Source organism: Chiloscyllium plagiosum, chromosome 13 (assembly GCF_004010195.1).
Source record: "Chiloscyllium plagiosum isolate BGI_BamShark_2017 chromosome 13, ASM401019v2, whole genome shotgun sequence".
Taxonomy (NCBI): domain Eukaryota; kingdom Metazoa; phylum Chordata; class Chondrichthyes; order Orectolobiformes; family Hemiscylliidae; genus Chiloscyllium; species Chiloscyllium plagiosum.
This window is the reverse complement of record NC_057722.1, coordinates 23,597,310-23,610,410: the sequence shown is the minus strand read 5'-3', so window position 1 is coordinate 23,610,410 and position 13,101 is coordinate 23,597,310. Positions and strand designations below refer to the sequence as shown.

At 39.7% G+C, this 13,101-nt stretch overlaps 1 protein-coding gene across 3 annotated transcripts in view; it reads right to left on the bottom strand.

The window, feature by feature from the left end:
- The window catches only part of pxylp1 (2-phosphoxylose phosphatase 1), a 167,101-nt gene that overhangs the window by 102,472 nt on the left and 51,528 nt on the right, over positions 1-13,101 (bottom strand). Inside the window, exon 1 of one of the 3 annotated variants that reach the window (XM_043702042.1) lies at positions 5,952-6,049. The exons of the other annotated variants lie outside the window; for them this stretch is intronic. Coding sequence (XP_043557977.1) covers positions 5,952-5,973 — 22 coding nt within the window. The 5' untranslated portion in view covers positions 5,974-6,049. Of the gene's footprint in view, positions 1-5,951; positions 6,050-13,101 lie in introns of those variants that run through there. 3 annotated transcript variants of the gene reach the window in all.

Here is a 13,101-nt window from a genome sequence, read left to right as displayed (position 1 = left end):
CCAGTTCCAACTTTGTACAAGTTTTACACAAGTGCAGAGTCCTTTCAGACATGGAATGATTAGCAAACCTGCAGAAACAACCGTGCAGTCTCAACGTTGGTGAAGTCGGAAGCTCAGGGCACTGCCGTAGTCAGTAACACTGTCGTGATTTTTAAATCATTTTGATGGAAACGCAAAAGGAAGGGACAGAAAGGAAGAGCAATGCAAAAAGCTGCAGATATCTTGGATCATCCGGACTGTATTTGAATTTAACGTTAATGAATTTCCTGTCTTCATGGGAGAGAAGGGGACTTCTCCCACTTATGTCAACATTTCAAGAACAGTTTCTCATGCCATTTACCACAAGGTTTTTAGGACCTTGGTGTGCACTGTAAGTTTTTTGGACCGTGCCTGCATAAGAGTGACCAAACTTCACAACTAATTAATTGGTATGGGAACACAATATCCTGAGGTGTGAAAGGTCCTATGTAAACGTAAATTCTGCACTTATATTAATAATAAATAAAGTTGTTCATAATTATTAGGCATTGTAGATCTTCAGGAATGTTGTGCACCCATTACCTATTCTTTTACAATCTAAATTTAAAGATTTGCAAACATCCTACAGCCAAATAAACCTCATGCCAAAAGCAATTTATGAACACTGCATTTCAGAAATTACACAAAATGAATGTGAACAGGAAAGTTCAGCCTTAACCTTTTCACATTTAATATTAAAAGTAGACTGTGTTCTCACAATGCATTCTTCCATTTGAAATAACATGTCATCCAAAATTCAACCTGCCAAAGACAAGCCATATCTTTATTATCCTCTGATATTCTCAAAGATTGTTAGTGAGTGAATAAATAAAGTCTATGGTTTGGGAAAATCTGAACAGGTCTGCATTCTTGAGGTGACACCTTTAGTAGGCACTTTTAGGTTATGTAGGAATGTTCATATAGAGTCAACGAGTCAGCACGGATGTACAGCATGGAAACAGACTCTTTGGTCCAACTCATATATGAGGATGTTTGTCATTCTGAGATGCAGAACATTCAGGAAAGTACATATTTTATTTATTTTAAAACCTGAACTACCTAAATACCATGACCATAAAAAAAATGAATTAAACTTTGTTCTTATTGATCAGAAACAGCACTTTGTCAGTTTTATAGAAATGAATGACCAACTTGTATTCACTTTCATTTTTAGTTTGTTTAGTTTTCTTTGGCTGCAAGTTCAATAAGTCCTGGCACAAGGTTCAGGCATCTCCACAAGAAATTAACCTGATAACTTTTGATGAAGGCAGCACACAAACAATTGCAATGTCTGACGGCTGAGGCACAACTTTCATTGCAACAGAAGTAGGAGGCACCCATTGTGAACTTTCACTCCAGCAGACAGACAATGAACTCAGGAGAAAGTGAGGACTACAGATGCTAGAGATCAGAGTCAAAAAGTGTGGAGCTGGAAAAGCACAGCCGGTTAGGCAGCATCTGAGGAATAGGAAAGTCGTCATTTCAGGCATAGGTCGTTCATCAAGAAAGGACGGGGGTTTCAATGGGACTGCGAGATAAATGGGAAGGGATGGGGATGGGGGGGGAAAAAGGTACTTGGAAGGTGATAGCTAGATGGAGGTGGGGGTGTCAATAAACCAATGCAACTTCAGCTTCAGCTTCCTGTTTATAACAACGTGCAAAGGGGTTTGCCACATCTCATAGCAGTTCTGCAATTTGTCTTCCATTACGTTACAGGAATGGTTAAGACGCCACCCCAGGGGAGTGATAACAGCCCTTGAAGCACAAAACTCATTTCCTCTCTCTGGATGATAGCATTCTTTCTCCGATCACTACCATTCCATTGTCCTTGTGGTTGCTGGTCTGTGGGAGTACTGCCACCCATGCTGAAATTGTACACTTTGAAGCTGGCTTTTTTAGGGTGAGCATTCCTTCCGCAATCTAGCCTGCAGTCTTCCCTACTCCAAATAGGCAAACTACCACCAGCCATGCAGCAGTACTGTACAGGAACACATGGACAAGTGCAAATGGAAGATAGATACAAAAGGAACACACTGCTGTGATTAGCTTCTTTTTTAAAAATGGAATAGGGGATGGCTTAGGTTCTCAAGTTGGTTTGAAATAGTTGTTTAATGATAGTGTTTATTTCAATATTGTGGCCAAGAAGATGCTGTGATGGTCAGAGCCAGAGAGAAATTAAGATGCGGTACTGCTCCTGAACAAGAATTGGGGTTGTATTAACTGGTATTGCAGGAGGACCAGCTAGTCACAAATAGTTCAGACTGTCAGGGAATGCATACTCCTCTTCTGCAGCTGTTCAGCATATTGGAGCAAGTGCTGTGCTCTCCTGATGGTGAGTTGGTGCAGTTTGCAACAAATCAGGATGAATCTTGGCACATGTTCTGGTCAGTACCTCAAAACTCCTCCAGCGAAGTGCAGGCAATGGAAGTATTGTTTCAGCATTCCAATGGTCAGCTGAAAGGTACTTCAGGCACAGCATGATTTTCATTATGTGCATGCTATCCATGTGGACATTAGTTGTGCACTAGAGTCATAGCATAAGCATCATGGGTGTTTGTCATCATTTAATAGTCACCCTTGAACTGCATAATGTACTGAGTAGAAACACATAACAGCTGGACAGGGGGAGTGGAATCCCCTCCAGTTGTGGTAAATCTCAGAATGTCCATGGCCTTGCAGCAAGGGGAAGCCACATTCTCATTCCACCTACTATTTGCTGGACAGAGAAAACAGACTGTGTTTACTTGTCTTTGCATATAGAACCTCATTGCTTTTCCTTAGGCAACAGTAGATGGCAAATTACAAGAGGGTGCAAGTGTTGCCTGCTCCAGCCTGGAAGGCAGCTGATGAATAGAGGTTCAAACATTTTCACAACCATGGATAATGTTGTGCTTTTTCTACTCACAGACTGCAATTCAAGCTGCAACCATCTAATTTAGAGAACACCTCCTTCTTGAAACGAGATGTCTTCAGCACTTTTCCTCACCAGTGCTGATAGGGGAGAATTGCCTCCCAAAGACAGTCAGAAGATACTGTCTGCTGCTGAGTGACCTTTTACCCCCCCTCCTTCTCCCCTGCCCAGTTGTTTGCATGTTTTCTGTCACTCCTGTCCATTCCTCTTGCCACACTATAGACCAAAGGCAACAGCAACCTCTAGGAGTATGACTGTGAGCAAGGGATCATAGCAAAAACTTAAAATGAAGAGCTTTACTACAAACTGAGTCTTCAGCAACTTTAAATGATAACACAAACTCCCAAACATTTCTATCTACTTAACAGTTGCAGCAAGTACAAATCAACAACTATTCCGAAAATAGTTGATGATCCCTTTTAATTGTATTGATTGGTGAGCTCCCTCCTGTTGCTGAATACACAATTAATTGTGAGAGAGTAAAAGAGGATACGTGCTTGAACGATGTTGAAAGTAGCATTACTAACATCAAATCAATGTTGCACAATGACTCATTTCACAATCTGCCTCCCCTGCATATATCAAATGCATGTTCCCTGCACCCACACAGATGCTCCATTAAAATTGTGTCTGACAGAGTCAATGGCAGAAGTATAGCCTTCAGCGTGCATGCTATTTTTGATCCAAAATAATATGCACCTATAATGCTGAAAATATCTTGCAGTGATGAAAAGACATAACCATATTTGTAGCAATACTTAATCTTTCAAAAAGTCTAATGTTGACTGAGTTTATCACTTTGCAAGATGAAGGCAACTAAAGCGTTTTTTAAAAATTCTGCACACCATTGACTCTCTGAACAAGCCAGCATTTTGATTTGTGCCAAACTGGTGCATGCCGGATGGTTCTGAATCCAATGCACAATCTCGAAACAGAGAGAGCTTATCTAGTCATTAAATTTGTGGTATATTCCCACATCTGCAAAATTATTTGGCCCTACTGGACAAGATCAAACAGAGAGTTCCTTTTATAAAAGGAAAGCAGAACCTTTCCTTTTCCCATCTGCCACTGACCAAGAAAACAATTCCAAAGTACTGGTTTGGCACACCCTCTTTCCATAATGCAATTCCTGCTTTTGGTTACTTAAGTTGCCCAATGTGCAAGGGTACTAGAGATCATGTGATTTTATAATAATTTTATGAAGCTGCTTGCTTAACAAATCCAAGGACTAGCTTTAATTACCAAATAATATCATCCATTCATTGCCTGTTTTTCAATTTTCAATCTTTAAACAGTTGAATGCTAAGATTTGTGAAATGTCTCTTTTGTTCAGAAAACTACATTCAATTAAATAAAGACTGACCAAGGATTCCTCCAGTGGTTCATTCAGTAAATACACAGCCTGGCGTGACACTGAGCCTTTCAATTCCATGTCTCAGACTTGCCAAGTGTTCCTATTTGGTGCAGACAGTCAGCATGTCCAAATTGGTGCTGAATTACACCTTCAGACAAAAACAACAGTGCTATTTGGCCAGTCCTCACTGCAGTATCGAGAACTACTTCCTCCTATTGGCACTCCAGTTTTAATCCTGCAGCAAGAACTGCGGCAACAAAGTCACCACAAATTGGTATTTATGACCAGAACAGTACCAACCAATAATTCTACTTTAGTCGGTTGGTTCTTAGACAGTGATTTCCAAAGTAAATCATGGCCAAGAATCTACAATATCCTTTGAAAATAAGAAGTTTCAAGATGGATGGAAGGTCATATTAAAAAGCTTACACGTCCATTCCACAAAGCTGACTGAAAGAAAAGTAGTTATCAATAAGTTGCATTTTTGTTTCTTCCATAATCAGGTTTCCATGTATCCAAAATAGGAAGATTTAGTGAAATTACTTTGCACAGATAGAAGAAAGATGTGCAGGTAAGGTGGACTGGCCATGCTAAATTGCACATTGTGTTCAGGGATGTGTAGACTAAGTGCACTAGTCAGGGGTAAATGTAGGGTAGGGGAATGGGCCTGGGTAATCTAAAAAAATTCTAATTCTAAAAAAAGAAAGCAATCGAGACCACATATTGATAAGAATAAGTGAGGAGAGTAGATTCCATGACCAATAGCATCAGTCAAAATACAATGTACTCATATTCATTCACATCTATTTTGTTTCTTTATAAAGTCATGCAAGTACCAAACCAAAATCTATAACTTGTAGTGATTGTAACGAGGTCAGCTAGGTGGCCTCATAGAATAGGAGTTCTCTGACTGGACCACTGTAACAGCCCTAATCAGGGAGCCCTGGCTGACAGATAAGAACAGGAGAGTCAGACATCCTGTTCATTCGGAGCCCTCTCTGAGGAAGCTGGATTAGTGTCAAGGACTCTCCACTTGTAAACAAATGGTGACTTTGTGACAGGATACCAGCCTCTATGGAGTTATTTCATAACTGCATAAACTTCACATTGGCAATGTCAGTTTGGCACTCGTAAGTAATGATTGCAGATATTGCATTAGACTTCTCTGTCATTGCCTACATTCATGAGCGCAATGGCTTTGTGTTTGTCTGATTTGAGCCAAATTCGTCTTGAACAGAAATTCTCCCAAGGGTATCTTCATCTTTATGTACTGCTCCTCCAGTTGATTGCTTCTGATGAGAAAGGGCACAATGTGATTGAGCTCTAATATTAAAAGACGTGTGTTAAAGTGAGCAATAAGAATGAAGGGATTATATACACTTCTCCCAGAAATCAAACCTGAGTAGTTGTTTATCCATTGCTTCACCATCCATCATCTTAACTAAACCAATTATCTCTAAAAAGGTTTACTCAAGGGATTATAGACAATGGTAAAATAGAACAGTAAGTTCATGTTTTTTTAAAAATTAAAATTTTGAGCACAGTACATTCAGTTCCAGAATGTTCCACGATTAAAATGTCGGTGTTGCTATACTTTACAATATTCTATACTTAAGGACAGCTGAAAGGAAAAAGTGCAAATATGGAGTCAACGGGGCAAATCCTTACCTGCCGATACACTAGAGATCATGACTGTGCATACATCTGGCAGCACTCGGGAGAAACCCACACAGGTTTTGGTTTTCCCATGTGCTGTGTGGTTTGAACTCCAAAATCTGCACCTTTTTATTGACAGGATTCCTGCACAGCAATTTCACAATACATAGCTCAGTGCTCCTAACTGGTTTCTGGAAAACAAGTACAAATTATCCATTTTATCCACGTGCTTTGTGAAATGATACAATCTCAGCATCTCATTTCCTCTCCATTACAGTTGATGGAAGAATGCTCTTGATTTTCTGGCCACCAAAGTTAATCAGTGTAAAATCACAGACTAGGCCACACAATTTCACGAGATGCAGCACCAATTTATGCTCAGAATACAGAGAAGAACATGTATCTAATAATGTTTGCCTGACTGCAACTGCAGAGTAAATATAATGCAGTTATATATTTTAAAAAGACTTTTGACATGAACTGCAGTCGTTCTCCAATGAATAAAATAAAACACAGCTGACATAATTGCTTAGAGGAGAAAGTGAGGACTGCAGATGCTGGAGATCGGAGCTGAAAATGTATTGCTGGAAAAGCGCAGCAGGTCAAGCAGCATCCAAGGAGCAGGAGAATCGATGTTTCGGGCATGAGCCCTTCTTAGAGACCCTGCATGGTATCTAACAATTATACATACAACTCAATCATGTTTCAAATAGTTTACAAATGCTGGAATTCAAATTAAAAAGAAAATGCTGAAAACACACAGCAGGTCTGTAAAAATTAAAACCTGGATTCATAGACATTGCTAAGTTTTGTATATGCTTCTACCATTCTCTGCTTGAGTTTCTTGGAGATAGAAACCTGTACTTTTTAAATAAAACTAAGTCAGAATTGTTTAACCTTGTCTTCAAAATTACCTTAACAGCAGGAATCATAGAGTCAATATGGAGTTATCTTGACAAAGAAGGTCATTTACTCCATTGATTCATCACAGCAACTCTGATCTAGTATTCTGCCATGATGACAGTTTTCCAATATAGTTTCTGCACAGGTGGGACAAAGCCTGCAGTTAGGACATGTCATTGTGCTCGCTGCAGCCAATCACACTTGTCTGGTCAATGATGAAGCTGATATTCCTTCTTAATGTAGCAACAATTTAAGCAAGACATGATACAATCAGGATGCTAATTGGATGACTGAGTGACACCACATTTGGTCAATTGTTGCAGCACCTGTTTCAAAGAGGGACCTCACAGGCAATGGATTGAGCGCACAGTGCCCTCAGATATGAGAGAATTGCAAAATTAGTGCTAGTATTATTGACAAACAGTAAAGATCAGAAATAGAGAAATTCAAGAGTGTAATTGCCAGAAAATCATGCCGAATAGCTCCATTTGTAGATTTGTTGGGGTGATTTATACTGCTGGTTGAAGAATCGGTTACATGCCACTTCTTGATTTTCATTTTCCTTGTGTTCAGCACAAATGTGCATCACTTAATTTACAAAATAGCTGGCCAATTCACGACCCCCCATGGCACATGAAACATGTTAGCCTTGTACTAGGTAGAAAAGCTAATCAGCTATTCTTGAACTCAACCCCCTTTCAACTTAGAAGTAAATAAACAATATTACAGTGGAGTTGTTTAGACCAAGTACCTTTCTGGTACTTTGGGAGACTCAAGCTTGACCCATTGCACCTCAAAGACCTCACCACTGTTTCCATGTGTACATACCTTGCAACTTCTCACTAAAACAATTCAAGCCTCCCTTTGGTCTTTAACAATCAAGCCACCCAGGCTTACTGTTAGGCACACTGGAGAATAAGTCACACAAGCTCCTAGATTGAAAATTTCAGTCCTAAAATATAATCATCTTAAAAAAAAAATCAGAGTTGTACATTTATTCACTCTTCCTTGTCTTGACTACACTTTTATGTTATGCATGCATAAAAGGCATTTGTATTCCCTTTTAAGTTAGCCACTGATCTATTCTAATATTCTCTTTCTTTGCTTTTCTTATTCTCTTTTTCAGTTTTCCATAGTACTTTCTACATCATTCAGCTAACATCATTGTTCAAGCTTCAATATTCAAGGATCTCAGTGTTCTTGATCTTAACTATTACTGTCTCATTTCAAATCTGTTGAAGAATGGAAAGGTTAGGTTTTTTTTTTAAGAATGTTTAAAGTAAACACTTTTTTTTGAGCACATAACACAAATACCCGAGGCACACATGGCTTGGAACAGTAATGGAAATCAATCATTTAAAAAACTTATATTTATGTAGTGATGTGAATGTTGTAAAGATTTTGAGGCATGTTCTTAACTTGGAAAGTCTTACACTCAATTACACAAGGAGGTGGCTCGCCAGATGGAAGACACCAACCAGCTGGAGAGCTACAACATGCTCATCCGCTGGCAAATTTCCCAACAACTCAGGAAAAACTGGTTAACATTTGTTATGTGCTACACAATCTTTTCAGATCAAAGTATCTGTGAGCATTAAGTACAGCAATATGCAGATCCCTGCACTGAAGGTCTACAGGAAGAGGACAAGGAGATTAAAGAAGATAACATGTACACAGGAAGACTGGTCTGGAACTCTGACATCCAGGACTGCTTCCAGTTTACCTCTGCCATTCATTTGCTTTTCTGAAGAGCTTCCATACTTTGCAATGCTAAAAAATTAAACTAAAACTAAGCTGCCAACTTTGTCTCCCAACTCTCCTTTCCAACACTTAATATCCTTTTATAGTCCTAATTCCAATGCAACCTGTGTGTGAAGATGCACTTCCTTTAGTGATCCAGTAATGTCTATTTATCTAATCTCTTAATTTACATCACAATGCCTTGGAAAATGTTATTAAGCAGAGAGACCGAGGAATGCAGGCTCATAGTGCATTGAAAGTGGTGCAACAAGTGGACAGGTTGGTGAAGGAGGCTTTTGGCATGCTTACCTTCATTGAGCAGAGCATTGAGTATAGGAGTTGGGATGTCATGTTGCGGCTGTGCAGACATTGGTGAAGCCACTTTTATAAAACTGCTTTAAATTGTGATCATCCTGCTATTTGAAGAATGTTGTTAAAGTAGAAAGGGTACGAAAAAATGTACAAGGATGTTGCTAGGATTGGGGCGGGGGGGGTGGGGAGGGGGGGAACTGAATTATGAGGAGAGGCTAGATAGCTGAGACTTCTTTCTCTAGGGCTTCAAAGGTTGAGGGGTGATCTTATAGAGGTTTATAGAATCATGAGGGGCATAGATAGAATGAAGAGCCACAGTAATTTTCCAAGGGTAGGGGGAGTCCAAAACTAGATGGCATAGATTTAAGGTGAGACGGGAAAGGTGTAAAAGGACGTGAGGACCGACATTTTCACAGAGGGTGGTGCATTTATGGAACTCCTACTCTGGAAATAGAACCAGTCAGACTCAAGACTGGAACACAGACAGAGCGTAACCTCACACCTTTACTGCACTGTCTGAATTGAGATGTCACTTTTTTTTTAATAAAACCTTAAGCTATCTCAGGAATGTGACTTGAAAGAAGTTCTGGGATTTACATCTTAATGAACCAAAACCTGCAACACATTCTAAAAGATGAAAGACTTAACAACAATCTAGATTTTTTCAATATATTGGATCGGTTGTATGACACTATGACCTTTTGCTATAAATTCTGTGCCATATGATTCTGCTCCACAGCTACCTGATGATGGAGCAGTGCTTCAAAAGTTTGCACTTCCAAATAAACCTTTTGGACTATAACCTGGTGTTGTGTGATTTTTAACTTTGTCCACCCCAGTCCAACACCAGCACCTCCACATTATGTATGGAATGAGCTACCAGAGGATGTGGTAGAGGTTAGTACAATTACAAAATTTTAAAAAGGTATTTGAACAGCTCCATTAATAGGAAAGGTTTAGAGGTTTATGGGCCAAACATAGGCAAATAGGACTAGTTCAGTTTAGAAAATCTGGTTAGCATCGATGAGTTGGACCAAAGAGTCTGTTTCCATGCTGTATGACTCTTTGACTCTATCACTTGTGTTCCCAAATAACTTGAGTAAAACCGCCATCTCTGACCCACACGGGTTGGATCTCCTGACTTTTTCCTCATCTGAATCAGCCAGTGTAATATGAGGGATGTTACAATTTGGATAAAAGTAAAATTGACATGGAGTTGGACATTACGTGGCAGGTATTTTTTCCAGTAAGGGAAGCACATTAAACTGGACTGGTACCAAGGCCACCACCTTCCTATGTTATTCCAACCGTAGCTGAGATTTATTCATTAATAATGGTCATTTGCATAAGTTAATAAAGGATGATCACTGGGATCTATACCATAGTGCAGGAGCCAATCCCTTTGAAAAAGAAGAAAACTGCATAAACTTTAAAGATGAAGGAGAAAACAAAAAACTGAAGATTCTGGAATGTTAATCATCCCATTCCTTCGAGGGAAGATCTCAAGGTAGAAGCTCACAAGGTCACCCTGCTTCCCCACCATCCTCCTATGCAACACAAGGTTTGAATTTGCTGCCCAATATGTGGCCTCTGGCATCACTATTCTGTACCAATGCTATTCCAGTGAACTCCTTCACTGGTTCTATTTAAAGAACAGCTGACACTACATCCCCTGGGAAAATATTTGCAGATATTGGAGTGCAGAAATTTCAAGCTTGACTGAATTCTATTTTAACATTATGGAAGAAACATTATTCGATCTTTAATTGCAGGTAATAATTTCTGTTTAAAAATTGGAATATCATGGAGATTTGTCAGTCACTTTGACTACAAGTGTCACAGGACAGTTGAAAATAAAAAACAAACAGTAATGAAGGGTCAGTGGTATGTGCTAATTGTGAACAATTTTATTCTCTAACCTCCAAAATTGAAAAAACATAAGTAACTTATCACCAGCTAATGAGTCAAATTTTCCAACAGTTATTTTAATGAATTACAGTTTGTTTGACTGTTGAAGTGAAAGTCTGGACTGTCTGGACTATGAGAAAGCCATTTTGAGTAGTGGGTTTGAAACTTTTTCATTCAGCATATTATGACATAATGCAAACAGAACTTTGGCGGAAGTCAGACCAGCTGATTAGTTTACAGTGAATAAGGATGGCCAAGAATTGACCACAATGTACAAACTTGCCATAAGGTGTCATTTTTCAGTGGTCAATGCTTCCTTTCATTGCAAAATGGGCAAGCACATTCACAGCACCATTGCAAACAAAGTTGATCTATCAGAAAAGCATTGCCGTTATGCCTTCTGACTGAATGTTTATTTAAAAAGCTCCATTAACTGTGCTCGCCCTGCTGCTATTTCCCTCATCTCCATTCATGAAAATAATTCAGCTTTAAAGAAGATAACTTGATATTTAAATGAATGCAAAGCTTAAAAATATCCTTCAGGGTTTAAGGAAAGATGTTGAAAATACCTAAGCCGTATTACATTAGAAGACATTCATTTCTTAAACCGCTATTGGCCGCTAGATTTGTGTTGGGTTCAGCTGAGCTTAAATTTACTTTGAGAGTTACACTGCACCCATTACTACTGCTCGTATTCAACGTTACTTTGCCAATGGAATGTATTTATAGTAAAATTACTTCAGCAAAAAGCACTGCTTACTCCTGGATTGGGCTCACTCCGTGTTACAATTGTAGACTAGGAAAATCATAAAAGATTTCAGCAGTTTCCAAAAGTTTGAGAATAGGTTAAGATCGGTTCAGCCCCAAAACCTCTAACCATTCGCTTTGCCCGGTAAAACAATGTGGTGAACGAGCACCAGCTATCTTGAGGGAAATTTTGGAGGGAAACAGCTACTAGATGGTTCAATTAGTCTTTCGCCCCTATATCAAGGGGCGACCGATTTGCACATTTGGACCACTACAAACCTCCACTAGAGTTTCCTCTGGCTGCCCTGCACTGGCATAGTTCACCATCTTTCAGGTCTAAACACATGTGTTTACGCTGCACCTCCCCAAAGGTGCGGGTGAGACGGGCCAGCACCCACGAGGGGATCCTACCTTGGTCGACTCCCGCCGACCTTCATCTTCATTTCAACGTGGGGTTTTGTGAACACCTTTTGATTTGCGCACATTAGTCTCCTTGGTCCGCGTTAATTTCGACAAATGCAAAGAGCATTTTGGAAAGGCAAACCAGGTTAGGACTCATACACTTAATGGTAAGGTCCTGGGGAGTGTTGCTGAACAAAGAGACCTTGGAGTGCAGGTTCATAGCTCCTTAAAAGTGAAGTCACATGTAGATAGGATAGTGAAGGCGGCGTTTGGTATGCTATCCTTTATTGGTCAGAGCATTGAGTATAGGAGTTGTGAGGTCATGTTGCAGCTGTACAGGATATTGGTTAGGCCATAATAGTTCTCTAAACCAGCACCACTCAGAATGTATTCACTGTGTGTCCACCAGCCATGGTTGAACTTTGACTGTAATCAAAATTTGGCAATATTTATTTCTAATGTCACTAGCAAGTTCAGCATTTGTTGGCCACCCCTGATTGTCCTCCATCTGAGTGGTTTGCTGGGCCATTTTGGAAGGAAATTAAGAATCAACTACATTGTTGAGAGTCTGGAATTACGTACGAGGCCTATGACATGGCAGTGTAAGGTGTAGTTCATCAGGGCGCAATAGCTAGAGACCAGAACTTCAGGGGACCCACTGCCCTTTTGTCAGGGATCAAGGGCCAGGCGCCTGAGCCAAGGATCGCAGCACATCCTGTGATTTCTAACCCAGTCCCTCATCACATGTAGGCCAGACTGGATAAGGGCAAAAGACTTCCTTCCCTAAAGGGACATTAGTCAATTGATGGGTTGTAATATAATGAATGAATAGTTTTCCTTTATAAATTGTAAAACCTCTAATTACAACGTTTAAAAGATGTTTGGACAGGTTTGAATAGGAAAGTTTGGAGGGACATGGGCCAAACAGAGAATTGAATTGAATTGAATTGTCATGTGTACCAAGGCACAGTGAAAAGCTTTGTCTCGCGAGCAGTACAGACAGATCACATAGTTCAGTAGCATAGATAAGTAAATAATAGATAACAGCGGCAGAAACAAAAACACAGGTGCAGGTGAATGTGAAGTGTTTGAGAGTCCATTCAATATTCTAACTACAAGAGGGTAGAAACTGTTTCAAAACTGGCTAGTG